Source organism: Echiichthys vipera (assembly GCF_963691815.1).
Source record: "Echiichthys vipera genome assembly, chromosome: 7".
In the NCBI taxonomy this organism is placed as follows: Eukaryota; Metazoa; Chordata; class Actinopteri; order Perciformes; family Trachinidae; genus Echiichthys; species Echiichthys vipera.
In genome coordinates this window covers 24991910-25007687 of record NC_139832.1, presented here as the reverse complement: position 1 = coordinate 25007687, position 15778 = coordinate 24991910, and the positions used below count along the sequence as shown (strand labels likewise).

The window sequence follows — 15778 nt, the reverse complement described above, 5'->3', positions numbered from 1 at the left end:
CAGCATGAGTTAGTTTTATTTCAAGACAAACCTGAGGTGAAGACGGAAACATTAGGATAGCTTTCTCTTTGTACATGGAACTACAGTATATAATTTAATCCCATCCAGCTCCGCGGGTTGCTGCAAAGTGTCTTCACATATGACTGGTTCACACATGGTGAGAGGATTATTATGACTGAAATCATGAAATATTAAATCATACTTAAAGTAGAGTGCAATGATATGAGTCAAACATGTACTAGAGCTTACATGTTACAATGTGTCCACTGATGATGAACACTGCTACTCTTTAGAAGCACTCATCCCTGCTACTTTAAAAAGATAATTTGGTATATGTATTAACAATCTGGCCCGGATATCCAAACTTCTTAAAATTAAAAAATGTGAACCTACTTCACAGGTAATTGCCTAGTGTTGACATGGGTTATGAGCAGTGGAAGGAAATATCATCTTTCGTACTAAAAGCATGCTCACACCAGGGGGCGACAGAAGCGGCAAACCCAACAGGATTACACACAAAGTCAATGTACAGACGCAACTTCAAGATGGGCAGCACAGTAGTTGCGTTTCACGCGACAAGATGGAACCAATGTTGCGTCAATCGCTTCAATCAAGTTGAAAATATTGAACTTTTCAGGTGAGTTGTGTAAAAAATGTGGCGGGACAACCAATCAGCACTGGCTGCCATCCCACCGTCGCTCAAACAGAAATGGATGAGAAAATGATTGTGTGCGCCTTAAGATTATTTGATGAGAATTTTTTTACCAACCTAAAAAGGTGAACCGACCTGGTTCAAATTCCAGTCGGAATAAAGCTTTTCAATAAATTCAATTTAGAAATGTTTTAATTTGTATTTTTACACAAACATATGTTAGAAATATAAATAATTATGTACGTGACATATAGTATATGGCTATAAATGTATTATACATACATACAAATAAATTTGGGTGAGATAGACATGTATGTAAAAACATAAAATATTTCAAATTAAGAGTTGCAGGTATAGTTTATATGATATTTACATTTATGCAAGAAGAAAAAGAAGAATTCCTTTATTCATCCCGCAAGGGGAAATTCAACACTAAGTCTGTCTAAGAGGCAGTAGCTGTCTAGGTTCAAGTTAAAGTGCATTTATTGGTATCATAAGAAACTAAATGATCTGAAGAATCCATCAGTACAAACCTCCTCCTCTTGTCTGTAAGGACGCAAAATAAAGCTTCATTACATGTTGGCGAGGGACAAACTGGCATGGCCATTTTCAAAGGGGTTCTTTGACCTCTGAAAGTTGAATGAAATGGTTTCTATGGGTACCCATGAGTCTCCCCTCTCCAAACATTCTCACTTTATGATAATCCAGACAGTTTGGGGCAAAATCCATGCAGTTTGTCTCATGCAGTACAAATGTGTTATTTTGTCCTATTCTAAGATTGTGTATTGAATGTTTCTGCATACGGGGGTTCACAAACTTTAAATGCATAAATCGGAAAGCTGAGACTCTTGTGAATTCAATGAACTCCATAGTAGCTATTTTATTGTAGTGAGAAAGTTTTTTTGAAACTTGAGCTCCCTGTATAAAATGAGTTGTTACTTCTAAGATTATCACAGCCTCCTGGAACTTTACAGCCAAACTGAAGACCATCATCTTCACTCTAGATTTACCACTAAGCTCACTACAGCCTCGGAAAGACAAATAGTCAGTGGACAGTTGGAGCATTTAGAGTTTAATGTTATTCCGACATGTGTGCACACGCGCCAACTACATGCCAGTCAAACATTCTACTCAGTCAGAAAAGTCTAGACACGCCCCATATGTTTTTACTGTGGGCGATTCAGTGGTGTAGTGCGCGTGTGTGGAGTTTCTATGTTCTCCCCATGTCATCATGGGTTTTCTCCAGGTTCTCCACCTTCCTCCCTCAGTCCAAAGACATGCAGGTGTATTTATTGGTGACACCAAATTGCAAATTAGAAGTGAATGTGTTTGTGAATGGTTTTCTGTCTCCAAGTTTCAGCCCTGTGATAGTCAGGCAACCTGTCCAGGGGGTAACTTCACCCAGTGTAAGCTGGGTTCGGCTCCAAATCGACATTTGTTTTTGTTATTTTTCATGAAAGTTTAAAGGGCCCTTCAGACCAAACACAGTTTGACTTGTGATTTCCACCAATCGCCATCTGTGTATGTGTCTGTCTGTCTGTCTGTCTGTCTGTCTGTCTGTCTGTCTGTCTGTCTGTCTGTCTGTCTGTCTGTCTGTCTGTCTGTCTGTCTGTCTGTCTGTCTGTCTGTCTGTCTGTCTGTCTGTCTGTCTGTCTGTCTGTCTGTCTGTCTGTCTGTCTGTCTGTCTGTCTGTCTGTCTGTCTGTCTGTCTGTCTGTCTGTCTGTCTGTCTGTCTGTCTGTCTGTCTGTCTGTCTGTCTGTCTGTCTGTCTGTCTGTCTGTCTGTCTGTCTGTCTGTCTGTCTGTCTGTCTGTCTGTCTGTCTGTCTGTCTGTCTGTCTGTCTGTCTGTCTGTCTGTCTGTCTGTCTGTCTGTCTGTCTGTCTGTCTGTCTGTCTGTCTGTCTGTCTGTCTGTCTGTCTGTCTGTCCGTCCGTCCGTCCGTCCGTCCGTGTGTGTGTGTGTGTGTGTGTGTGTGTGTGTGTGTGTGTGTGTGTGTGTGTGTGTGTGTGTGTGTGTGTGTGTGTGTGTGTGTGTGCATCTGTGTGTGTGTGGTGTGTGTCTATCTCTCTGGCTCTCTCTCTCTTAAACGTTTTGTTATGATTTGGTACTATTAATAAAATAAAACTGAAGTATTACTGTGACAAATCATGTGACATATAGGGGGCGAGCAGAAAGTACAGCAGTTTTGGTTCCAATGACACAAGTAATGTGTAATTCACAGGGAAACCACATTTGAAAAGAATGTAGCACTTCTTCATTCCACAGGTTATTCACAGGGCTCATCAGTGAATGTCAATTTTAAGGAAGTGAAATGAACTCACGAACACACCCACAAAAAGGCCGACAGATGAAACTCCCACTCTCGGCAACCCCCTTAGCCAGATAAAGGTGAGAGATGATGTGTCACAGTGAAATCCCATGGAGCAGAGGGTCTCCCCCCGCGGCTCCTGAACTGTATAAAGGTGGAAGCAGATGGAGAACGAGTCACACTGCAGACAGAACTGGTTGATACTGCTCAGCTGAGACTTTCACCTACGGTACCTCTACACAGTGAAGGGAACACACACACACACTTCAGGATGGCTGCTCCTCGTCTCGCTCTGTCTGTGTTTGTGCTGATGCTGGCTGTCATCACTCTGAGTGAAGGTAAGAAGGGACAATATAGCATAGAATCAGTGTGAGAGCGATCGTGTTTTTTAAATGCTTATATTTGCACTCATACATTTGAAATGAGCGATATGATTTAGTCTGACCAGTTGGATTTACTCTGTGCTGCTGGATGTGTGACTTCATAAGAGGATAATTTGTCTTGTGTTGTTGCCCCTGAGCGGCTTAAAATATATATTAACGCTGCTTTAAAGGTTGAGAAGCCCTGAATCAATGGATCCAGCACCACAAACTTCTAGTGGAAGTACTGTACTTAAAGATAAATCCACCCTAAAATATGATTAGGACAGGTGCCAAAGCTTTCTGAGCCAAAATCTAATTTTCTTCAAGTCAGACTTTGTTATTTATGGAAGAAGAAATGCCACATTATTCTTCGTACAAATGACAAGTTGAATATTTGAAGTCTCCCTGGACTCAAAAAAGTGTTTTTCTTCCATTTCTGACCTCTACAATGTCAAACATTGACTATAGTGACTCGTATCAGAGCAAATCTACCCTAAAATATGATTAAGATGTTCATTTTTTCACAATATTAAACAGCTTACTTTTTAAGGAGGAGCCATTTAAAATCAGAGAAACACACGTCAAGAGGTTTTCCATATGGCAATGGAACTGAGCAGTGGCTCAGTCACATCCTCTTTAACTAAAAATAAAAAACACGGTATCAGATTTTGCGTCACGCAGGCCCGGAGGAAATCAAAACGGGAACACAAAAGGCACATGATGTGTTTGAGTCTGTTTGTTTTTTGCGAGTTGTTCATTTATAAGTGTTTGTTGGTAGGTTTGCGTGGTGCTGGCCCAAAGAAATGCTGCTTTCGTTTCATTGGTAAAGAGGTGCCTCAAGAAAATGTGGTCGGCTACAGCAGGACCAGCCAGCGGTGCTCCAACCCTGCTGTCTTGTAAGTACAAAGCTTTAAATGAAAATATAAATAAAAGAAATATATCAGCAGCAGCATCGTATCGACACATGAATGCACTTAACCTGACAGTCTGTGTGTGTGTGTGTGTGTGTGTGTGTGTGTATATTCAGGCTGAAGACAGCGGCAGGACATAGCCTGTGTGCCAGACCTTCAGCCACTTGGGTGAAGAATCTCATCAGCTACCTGGACACCAAATCTATCCCAGGAGAGACGTCCAACCTGTAACCATGGCAACGTCACATCCACTATCAGAGCCTCTACTGAACACGTGGTCCCTTAATGTGATGCTGCAAATTCAAACTATAGCTGTCAGAGATGCGTTGACTACAAATATACTATCCCCTTCATGAGGTCTGCAGGGGGAAATATAAGTAATCTGTCTGTCTATAAGCAATATATATACTAAATATTAGTTTTTTTAAGGTTACTATTTGTTGGGATGAGAAGCATATATATATATATATGTAAAATTTTCTACATTTCAACGGTTTAATGTAAAACAATATGTATATTTTTACTTAATGCAAGACTCAAAGTCCGACCGACAACACTGTGAACTACTGTTGCATTGAAATTTGAATTGAGCAATGTCTCCCAACTCCACTTGTTGTCATCAGTAGAGTATAAGCTAAGGGTTACACCACTTTTTCTACAATGAATTACTGTGAGCTCTTTGTTCTTTTTTGTTTTTGTTTTTTTAAGTTAAGTGATGATGGGTTATTTTCTGTTTAAAGTCTTTGTTTGAAATGTACTTGTAGACAACAGATAACTAACACAATTTTACAACAACTTATTTATTTCTGTATGCTTATGCTACTCATTGGATTCTCTTGAAATAAAGCAAAGTAATACGTCATGGTTTGATCTGTGGTTCTTTCTCTTCTTGTCAGTGGCTTAGTTTTTCCAAAAAACACCGGCATTTATTTCAAACTTTCCAAGTATTAATTCCCTTTTTGGTGTCAAATAAACAATAGTGTGTGGAATCAAATGCTGAAGCGATGAAATGCCAGATGCTGCAAATTAGCTTGAATAGCAGCTTTGATCACAACTTTAAATTCTCATTTCTTTTCATCTTCCTTTTCAAGTGTTTGTATTCAGTGTTGAGCAGATTTCTCACAGAGCTTTAGATGTGCAGGGTTCTGTATCTGTATCTGTCTGAGAACAGTGGATTCCTCAGCAGGACTGAAGTTATGAGTTTTGCCTTCTGAGCCAAAAACTCATTTTCTTCAAACCAGACTATGTCATTTTGAGAAGAAGAAATTTGTGTCATTGTACAAATGACACGTTGAATATTTAGTCTGCCTTGACAATACTACTATAGTAACTTGAATCTGAATAAATTTTGTCACTAGAGAGGTGTTTTCATATTCCTCTCCTGTAGGAGGAGAGGTCTGTGCACTGCTCTAAACTCTGAGATTTAAACACATTCGAGGAAGCTTTAGTTGGAACTTCACTAATACATAAACCAATCGCTGTCTAATGCTGACTTTGACACAACACCAGCAAGGAAACCTGAAATCTCCAGCTCAAAGTGGACCTTCAGTACAGAGAGAAAACACACTGTCATCACAGCTGTCAGCCATTGACAATTACAAGCTAACAAGCTAACAAACAACAGAAACTAATAAAAGATGCTAACTACATTTACCATGCTGATACATCTACTAGTCGCTGATTTAAGTGCACAACATATTCATCATCTGAGTCTGACTGACACCGGGTTCAGGACACCGAGACTATAACTTGGTTGCAGATCACTAAGTTTAGCTCCATGGGCAGGCAGCTATAGGCTACCCGTCCATCCATCCACCTGTGGGGCTCCAGGATTTACACAAGCCATACTGCGAGTCGGCAACCTGCCCTAGGGGCTCCCTGCCTCACCACATCCTGTCTGAAGCGGGGTTAAAACATGTTAACCTGACTCCGCCAGATGGATTGATTTGCATGATTTGCATTTGCTCAGCATATCTATCTGGGAACTCTCGAGATCTTTTGGGAAGGGGCGAAAATACTGGTTGCTGATTGGATAAACCATCTGTCTATCACCAACATCAACCAGCCAGATCAATGAAGCATATCATGCACTACAACAGTGTTGAGGCAAAGCTCAGAAAGTAAACATGTGGGTAAAGGATATTTGCCGTTCGTGCAACGCAAATTTACGGAAAAAGGTACACTTTAACGTGCCCGGTCCATATTACAACAGCAGGATCCAAGAGAAACGCAGCCAAATGTAACATTTCAAGTCCATTTATTTCAAACTTCTTTGGACATTGACAAGTTCAATTATATAAATATTTGACATATTTGACAAGGATCTTTTCCAAATATATTTATTGTTTCAACAAAAACAGTTTGGAACAAGTTTGACTCTTTGAATTTTGGACTTACCAAGAAATATTGTTGGTCATCTGATGGCAGTTGTTGTCTTTGCCACTAGAGTGCACCATTTATCCTCATATCCAAACCAATATACAGACCAGGTGCATGCAAATCTTTGGGATTGTTCATTTAATAGTGGGCTAAACAACAAAACAAGTTCCTATCAGAAGCTTTACTGATACTTAACTTCCGATTATGATTTGTAAATATGCTTGAAGATTTGCATGAGACAGGAACGCATCTTTTGAGATTCAAATCCAGAAGAATCGCACAGGAGGCCCTGGGACCTCACTCTCATCTCATCTCATCTTCAACCGCTTATCCGGGGTCGGATCGCAGGGGCAGCAGCTCTAGCAGGGGCTCCAAACCTCCCTCTCCCGGGCCACATTAACCAGCTCTAACTGGGGGATCCCGAGGCGTTCCCAGGCCAGTGTGGAGATATAAACCCTCCACCTGGTCCTGGGTCTTCCTCGAGGCCTCCTCCCAGCTGGACGTGCCTGGAACACCCCCCTAGGAAAGCGCCCAGGGGACCTCAGTGCTGGTCCTGAATGCTCCCCTAATATATTTGTGAAAAGCACATGTTTCAATGAAGGCCTATAGTTTATTTCCAACATCGTGAGGCTTTTAACGCAATGATCACATCTAGCTCACTTGATGCCATTTTGTCTGCTGCTGCTATTCCCAACTGTTTAGTGCCTCTATTCACAACAGTCTTTGAAGGCAGCTAATTTTGGCCTCCAGCACCTGAAGGCCTCACAATCACGATCGGAGGCCGATCACGTTCGTGTTTGACCAATAAAAAGATGGATCCGTTTCCCACAGGTACTGGCCAGACGGGGATGTAGGCGTATTCTCTTTCAAAATAAGAGCCGGTCTCTACCACGGTGAAGTTAGTTTTAAGTGGGATATTCGAGTATCCTATTGTATTACCCAACTGGTCCAATAAGATACACCACTTTTTATGCTATTTTAGGGCTTCATCTATTTATTTATTTTTTATAATGTGAGACTGGTTTGGAGTCACTGGGTCACATGATGTGAAAGTTATTAAAAACTACAATTGTCTTATACTTATGTGAAGTTAATTTAATGACGTCACATAAGTTCAGAAGTGAATATGCGTCGAATATCCATTCTCACTAACTTCACTGCAGACTGATTCCTTCAATTCTATTATGTCACGATAGTTTATTTTAGTGCTATTTCTGAAAAGCTGAAATGTGATATGAATTGTCCAAATTTGAAGCTGACCTGATACATCTATTAGAAAATAACCAGTTTTGTATACCGCAGTATATGGATCCGACGCTAGTAGAACAACTAATTTGTAAGGGGACTTAAAGTGAAATTCCGTCGTAAAATCATCCTCTTTTTTGACACTTGGACACATCAAATAAGCCATCGAGACAGTTTTTCCGTGTATAAACTATTAACGGAGAAATCCAGGAGAGACGCTAACAGCCTGAGGTGGCTAACACTGATAAGCTCAGGGTGAAGGTATTAAAACAGCTTTTTTAACCACTGATATTGCTCAAAATAACACCAAACCTCTGCAGTAGCATGATAAGAGTCCTTTCACATTAACCGAAGCACCAACAACGTAGTCAGTGAACCCGGAGTTTATTAAAAGAGTGATTTGAAAGACTTACCAACTGGCCCTGGTACCAGCTCCTCTCATAGTAAAGTCAATTTAAGTTGATTACAAAAGTCAATCTATAAGGAAGGAGCCCATTGATGCTTCGTTTAGTGTGAAGGGACTCTTATCATGCTACTGCAGAGGTTTGGTGTTATTTTGAGCAGTATTAGTGGTTAAAAAAGAGAGACAGCGAGATCCTTCTAAAACCACAGAGAGGATCTTGGCCCTAAAAGCCGTTTTAATGCCTTCACCGTACTGCCCCAAACTAATCAGTGTTAGCCACATGAGGATGTTACTGACGCTACTGGATTTCTCTGTTAATTGTTCATACATGAAAAAAACTGTCTTGGTGCCTTATTTGATGTTTGCAAGTGTCGAAAAAGATCATGGGGTGATTTTAAGCCGGAATTACACTTTAACTTTGGCCCTTAAAAATCAAAACGGTATCAAAACAACCCACCGACCTACATTTCGTCTTATTCTGAAATTCTCGACCGGATGTATTGTATACAGGTTTGCTAGGGGAAACAGTCGTTGGAGCATTTTTCCTCACTGTGCCGTTACCGCTACACAGTAGTATCCCTCGGCGGCCATATGTAATTTAACCTCATTCATTCGTCTACAGACGCACTTTACGTCTTTTTGTCTTCGCCGAACTACGTGTTTTTGGCGGAAAGTAGGTTATTTCTCCCGCTCCGTCATTCCTCTGGACGTTAATCGGTTTCTGGTCCGGTGGCTGTCCGTTGCAGGCTGGGTTGTGACAGCACAGTACAATGATCGAGCGACCAGAGACTGCGGTTCCCAGCATCGCTGTAAGTCCATTTGTCTACAAGTGTTGCCACTGCTCCTTCTGCTACACTACTGTCTTCATTAGGCTAGAATTGAAATCCCCATTGTTATACCCTATGTAAGCATCCCCGTGTGTTTGGGTTCCTGTTGGTACCGACCTCTCGTACACCAAGCGCCCTTAACAATCTGCTCGTTTTATTATTTTGTGCATATGTACAAAGACATGTACTTGAAAGAAACATCACTCACACCTTCTGACACATTCCCAAAGTCTGCTGATAACTTCGGCGTATTGTGGGTGACCAATCAAGATGTGTTTGAGCAAATGTCATAGTAAAAATGAATCACGCCTCCCACCTCTGTAGCTTTTCTTTTTTTTTTTTGTTGCAGTGGATCGTTTGTGGTGCGTTCAGTGTTTGCTGAATGTGTCGTTAGGACTCAGTTGACAAGAGATCTAACACTTTAAATGGAAATGATTTGAACAGAGGCTGGCTGGCGTATCCGGGCTATGGTCTGGACTCAATTATAGCTCGTTGCTCTGGGGAAATATTTGGGCAACAGTAAATTCTTGTCAAGACGTGTTTTCTCACGGACTTTTGACAATATCACAAGTGAAAGTATCTAATTAAATACAATTCAGATAGCCCTAGTCAGCTTTAGTGGTCTCATTCTCTGCTTTGGGTGTGAGAGCTCAGATGAGATTTGCCAACTTCCCTTAAGAAATAGCAGTTTTGACCACGAGCACTATAAATAAAATGATCCGTGAAGTAAACTATTGCTTTGCGGATTGTTTTGTATACATACTATAAACAACAGTGGCTAAATCACTCACTACTAGAATGACTGATTGTTGGGTGTAGTTTGGTGTGACTGTCGGAACAGCTGCATTTAGCAAGAAGAACCGTGTTGGTTGACCACATCTGGTTTGCTTTGTACACTGGCGCTTACATTTAGCAATGAGTGAGTGCTCATTGCACAAGACAACGCACACCACTTTGTGTTGGTACTGTATCTGTTTGTGATACAGTCTGGAAGGATTGGTGGTGGCTTTCCTTGGCTCAACACCAAGGGGATGGGCATACAAAAGGTGCACCTTGAGAGATAGTGAAGGAGTAGTGGGCGCAATGTGCTCAGTGCTGAAAATAACAAAAGAAAGAAATGACACAGGCATTGTTTTCAGATGATTTCTGTCCTCCTACTGCAGTGTTAAGAGATGCAATATTTATCGCATGATTAATATTCAACATATAATAAATGAAAGATTAAAACAGCTGATGGAAGCAGTGAGAGGGCCTTAGCATCAGCTGCTGAATAGACTGAAGGGGGTGGACTTGGCAATACAGATGATGTCAGTGAACCAGGCAGCTACTATCACCACTGGGTGGACTGGGGGAGGGGTTAACAGTAATGGTATGGACTGACTTCAAGCCTTCCTCTCTCTCCTCCCCCATTACTTCCCTCTTTTAAGTCCCCTGCTTGTGTTTTTTTAATCTTGGTTAGTCACGTTCTTATGAAAAGAACCTCATAAATCGTAATACATTTCATAAGTGGCAAGTGCCAGCGCATTATCGAGAATATGATAGTGATACTATGATGAATACACTTATCATTAAGCTAGAAATGTGATATTTCGAGTATGTTGTGTGTTCTGTGTATACAATCCTCATTATGTGCTACAGAGAGAGAGTGACTGCAGATAAAAAGCTAGTGCACCATTTGATCCACAGACTCCCATCTAAACACATACACACTATCACTTTTTGTAAAGAAATGACAAAGAAATTTGACAAACTGAACTAAAAATGATATCTTAATTTTCCAATAGCTAATTGAGTAACCCAGTGAGTGTGTCACATTATCTGCGCTACCCACAGTGCAGCTAGCGGGGAATGGACAGGCCACCAGAGATGGCATCTTATGTAACACATGCATTTGCACACACACAAAAGTTCTATGTGGGTGGATCAAACATGGAAGTGGTGGAAAGTGCTTCAGGCTTGTTCAGAGTAGTTATGCCTGGTGTTGAGCTGCATGCATCACAGAGTATTGATTAGGCAAATAGATTGTTTCCTTTTCTTTTCCCACATTCTGTGTAGCATCTACCGGTCTTTGGTGTATAGCCTACAGTTCTCTGTATGCATTATTGGTTAGTTGTTTAGTTACTGACTTCCACCTCTGGTATGACAGAAGAGTATCATTGATTAGAGCTACAAAGAAAGTCCTGATATGATATTGCATTATTATTGTCTTTCAACAATTTTCTTTAATGTCCAGTGGTAATGTAAGGAGGAGTCCTACCACTACACGGATGTGGGGGTTAACCTGAAAGATACAGAATACTGCTAACTTTGACACCCACTAAATAGTCTCAAAGTATTTGCATGCATGTCCAAATAAAATAATAATATTAGCTATGGCCTTGCAAAATGTCTTCAGAAACCTATAGACCATTTTATATTTGTGTTGGTAGGAAATGGCTTCCAGGCTCTTTTGTGCTTGTAATTGCGAAAGACATTTGAAAAAACCTTATTATGAAGGATGAGTCAATCAGTACGTTAACATGCACATCAGTAACCCGAAAATGGCCTCACCCCTTTTAAGGGAATTATCAGATTATTGAAGTTCCCCTCCTATACATGAAAGGGGGTTGAATGAGAAAGTGACAGAATAACTCTTCCGGTTCACCTTTGTCAAAGTCACAAATGGCCGACTTAAACGGGCTTCTTAATAGTGATGTTACTTGCTGTTGTGAAGTCCTCCTTCAGTGTAAAGGTAGCGCTCTATTGTTGTTGTTTTTTCAAGTAGTTTTTGGCGTCGTTGCTTCCTAGTTTATTCTCTTTCCGCCGCGGAGTGGGGAGGGGGAGTTATAACCCACAGAGCATGCGCAAACACGATAATAAGCCAGAGAACTCCGCTTACTAAAGGAGTTATCCAAGTCTATGAACCGGGGTATGAGAACTCCGATTTTACCTGGGGTATTGTGTTAACATGGTGTTTTGGAAACCTGGGTATGCCCTTATCCCGATTATAATCAGGTTTTTTAAACTGCATGTAAACGCACTGAATGCTGATGCAGGCTTGAAAAAGACATACAGAATGGCCAAATAAAGCATGCAGAATGCCATGTGAATGTTGAATATCCCACACCTCTGAAAAAGGTTTTTCACCACACCTCTGAGAAGGTTTTTCACCAAACGTTGGAACCTGTATGTATGGCTTTGCTCACATTCAGCAACAAGAGCATAAGTATGGTCCAATACAAATGTTGGGCAATACAGTTCCAGTCTATCCCAAAGAAGTTAAACAGGGCTGAGATCAGAGCTCTGTGCACAGGGGCATCGTTATGTTGAAAACTGTTGTTACAGAGCTAAAAGAACCATAGAAAATGGAGCTCAGCACCGTTGACCATAAAAATATAATGAGTTTACAGTCACAACGCTTGTTTCTGGTCCTAAAAGTATGTTTATATGGGTCTGGTCTGCCTGGGTGAGACTGGTCTCCATTAAGGTCGGTCCTTGGATGGAAACATTCAAGAGTCCCACAGTTGAAGCTGTTTTAAAGCTCTGCAATTGCAAAGCTTCACAACCAGCCTTAAGAATATAACCTCCTTGTATTTAATGAGTTCAGATTCTTGTCCATACAAGGCCTCAAACGTTTATTGTCATTTAGCTACTTAATACCCATTCATTAGGGCTGTCTCAATCAAGTTTTTTTTGCCACTGATCCTGTAATATCGGCTGTTACTGAGCGCAATCCGATATTATATTTGCCTAAATATGTTGACACATTGAAATAACAGCTGTAGTATATACTGACACTTATTTATCCCAAGCTACTTCATTCATATATCATGGGTCACAAAACTGTAAATTGGTCAGCTTAAATTATTGATATGATATGAATAAAAGATAAACTGAGATAGACTCCTGAAACTGACATGACACGATCAGCTAAAGAAAAGACCTATCACTCTGTTGGATCTGTTGGAAGAATAGAAACAGTCAGTCCACTTGTGATTGTACAGTGGTGTCACAGAGTAGTTCTTCCTACAACAGTCATCTTATCAACTTAACCAGACAAGTTTTGTTTTGGCCTGCCATCAAGTTACTGTAAATGATGTTCGTCATTATAATCGGTCAAAACGTCACTGTCCGCTAAAAATGCGAAGTTGCTTCCTGAATGTTTTTTACACTCACTGCTTTTTTGCATGTTTCTATTTCGACTTTCCATTTACACCAAGCCAGCATTTTTGACCACTGTAAATTCCTTTTTATTATAACTCACTCCTAAGCAGTGTTGGGTAATAATGCATTACAGAGTAACATGATTACTTTTTTCAGTAACAAGTTGTATACGTATGGCAAATATCAAATTTGGTTATAGATACTAATCCTAGTAATACTCCCTTACAAAATTTTGGGGGCTTTGCTCGTTCGTTGTGTTTTACCAAGAGTTGGATTGGACATTAGTGAGGAGATGCTGCTCGGGTATGTATTAGCATGATACAGGGGGTGGCAGGTAGGAAGGCTAGTCACAGCCAGAACAAGAGCGATACACTTTACAATAATTCTAAACTTGTCTTATTTATATGTGGGTTCTTATTCACTGGCTTGCTAACATTAGCCACTGGTAAGCTTACATTCAGGAATCACCTCATGTTTGTTCAGAGTTGGAGGGTGTGTGAACCCGCAACTCCACGAGGACCGGAGTGCTCCTATCACCGGGGCTAAGCTAGCTGTTCCCGGTTAGTAAATGTCTCCAAATGGTAGTCTGGTTTGCTGGATAAATCTCAATGTCTCATTTTCTATTCCTACACATGCTCAATACATACTTTCCAGTGTGTCAGTGTGAAAAACTCCTTTGATGGATTTATTGTTTCCATTTTTCAGGTAACTTGCCCCTAACTTTTCCTTACTTGATCAGCCTAGTCACCAGAAAAAATTGCCTGCTTCTAATAACAGATACATATTTTAACCGCGACTCGATATTTTCCTAAACCTAACCATTTAGTTTGTTGACTAAACCCATGGATGTACTGAATTTAATACAGGGTTCGAGGTGTGGATCCATTTATTCCTATGAAAGCTGCTCAGAGGCACATGAAGCAAAAAATTCCCCCGATGATCGGCACTACCTCCGCATTATGGGGCCGATAGAGCAGGCTCATGGCTAACTTGAATGGAAGTTAACTGATTGAATCGTGTTGTATCGTTTAATCTTCTAGACTTTCCAAATGTTATCAGACCGAAATTATCATATTCTGATATTTACACACGTCGTTTTGCAGGGGTTGTGACGCTCGAAAAAATGTATCCACCGAATTACAGTCTCTTTCGGCAAGTCAATGTGGAAAATGTGACGATGTGACGATGTGACACATGGTCAATGTGTTTGCACCATAGGTAGTATATAAAATGGATGTAGCCTCTACGTCCATGTCATCTCAAGTTGATCCAATCGTCCTCGCCTCTGGGAGTCCCCATCTTGTAAGACTTTGACTCTGCCTCATTTCCTCTTACCAAATAAGGGCATTGATGTGACGTTGGGGGGAGGGAGATACGCCCATCTAGCTGACGTATACCAACTGCCTAGGAGTTAGGCCAACAGCACACAATACTAGATAAACGGGAGTGGGAGTCAATGTTGAGATTTTTTCCAGGACCGGGATTGTAACACCACCACACGAATTACGCATTGTATAAGTCAATATGACGGACTTAGCACGCTAATCCTGACAACCATAGCCTCCAAGGTGATGTGAGGGCCCGAGGCTAGCTGTCACTCAAGAGGCGGCGTCCCTAATTATTCATAAATTTTAAGCTCCAATAGAATATACTAATATGAAACCTGTCCCTAGTGGCTACCCGGGAAATTGCATTTTTTGACAGTTGATCAAATGCATATTTGCACTTATCCGCAGTGTCATAGGCACGGCCTTATAATGCCTCGTTTTATGTTTTCTCAACCAAGGAAAGGTTCATCCTGTGTCTTCATTTGGGAGTTTGAGTTGGTCAAAAGTTCGGCTGCAGGTTCTTTTAAACCCCCTTTTCAGCAGACCTATCAGTGCAGAGCTGCAATTTTCAATCGGCGTCATGCATGACAGAGCACGAGAGGGCCACTTACTGGCAGGCAAGCCAGCAATCAATTGTGTTTGACTCACGTAGCGTGCAGGACAATGTGCAGTGATTGCAGGGGGGGGAGGTCTAATAGCTGACTGGGAGTTGGACGTGGTAGAGATGGTCAGGAGAAAAGGATGAAGAGATGCATTGGTGCTAAAGAGAAAGAGCAGCTGGAGAGCCTGGCTTGGCTTTGGTCTGAGGTTAACTGCCTTCACCACGGTCTGTCCTACATGACGAACATCATGGAAGTGATTCAACACGTAGGGATATTTGTGTTTGTTTGTTTGTTTTTTCCTGCTTTTAGAAACTGTTCTGGCTTCATTTATTGGCTTATATTTGTTGGTTGTTTGATGGACTTTGGCAGGGTTGACTCAACTTCCTCTTTCCATTCTCCTCGATGAAAGCCTGTTATTTCTCTCTATGTGTCTGCCCCCCTAACCCCTCTTCCCCTAAAAAAAGTATTTTTCCCCACTTGTGTTTATCCCAGCTGCACCTCACTTCAAAGGGGCTCTGTCCCTGCAGGACACAGATATGCTATTTGCATGTTTACAAGAAAACAAGATTTTTGTCACTTTGTGCACACATAATGACCGTGTGCAGTTCCAAATTTGCTG

The 15778-nt window shown here is 41.1% G+C and overlaps 2 protein-coding genes across 3 annotated transcripts in view; both read left to right on the top strand.

Annotated features, from left to right (window-relative positions):
* Positions 1-3218: 3218 nt before the first annotated feature.
* On the top strand, positions 3219-4860 carry LOC310948777 (monocyte chemotactic protein 1B-like). Its single transcript, XM_083916010.1, has 3 exons — positions 3219-3297; positions 4100-4217; positions 4349-4860. Exons 1-3 carry the CDS (start codon positions 3231-3233, stop codon positions 4461-4463), a joined length of 300 nt encoding a protein of 99 aa, XP_083772136.1. The 5' UTR covers positions 3219-3230; the 3' UTR covers positions 4464-4860.
* A 3966-nt stretch (positions 4861-8826) lies between these two features.
* LOC310949917 (septin-7-like) overlaps positions 8827-15778 on the top strand; it is a 49770-nt gene continuing 42818 nt past the window's right edge. For both annotated transcript variants that reach the window (XM_083917531.1, XM_083917530.1), the window contains exon 1: positions 8827-9068. In XM_083917531.1, coding sequence (XP_083773657.1) covers positions 9030-9068 — 39 coding nt within the window. In that variant the 5' untranslated portion in view covers positions 8827-9029. The remainder of the gene's footprint in view (positions 9069-15778) is intronic.

Bases quoted from the DNA above. Each gene is read 5' to 3' on its own strand.
- LOC310948777 (XM_083916010.1), top strand. From the start codon at position 3,231: ATGGCTGCTCCTCGTCTCGCTCTGTCTGTGTTTGTGCTGATGCTGGCT. The intron at 3,298-4,099 runs GTAAGAAGGGAC...GTTTGTTGGTAG, and splicing joins TGTCATCACTCTGAGTGAAG to GTTTGCGTGGTGCTGGCCCA. The intron at 4,218-4,348 runs GTAAGTACAAAG...GTGTATATTCAG, and splicing joins TGCTCCAACCCTGCTGTCTT to GCTGAAGACAGCGGCAGGAC.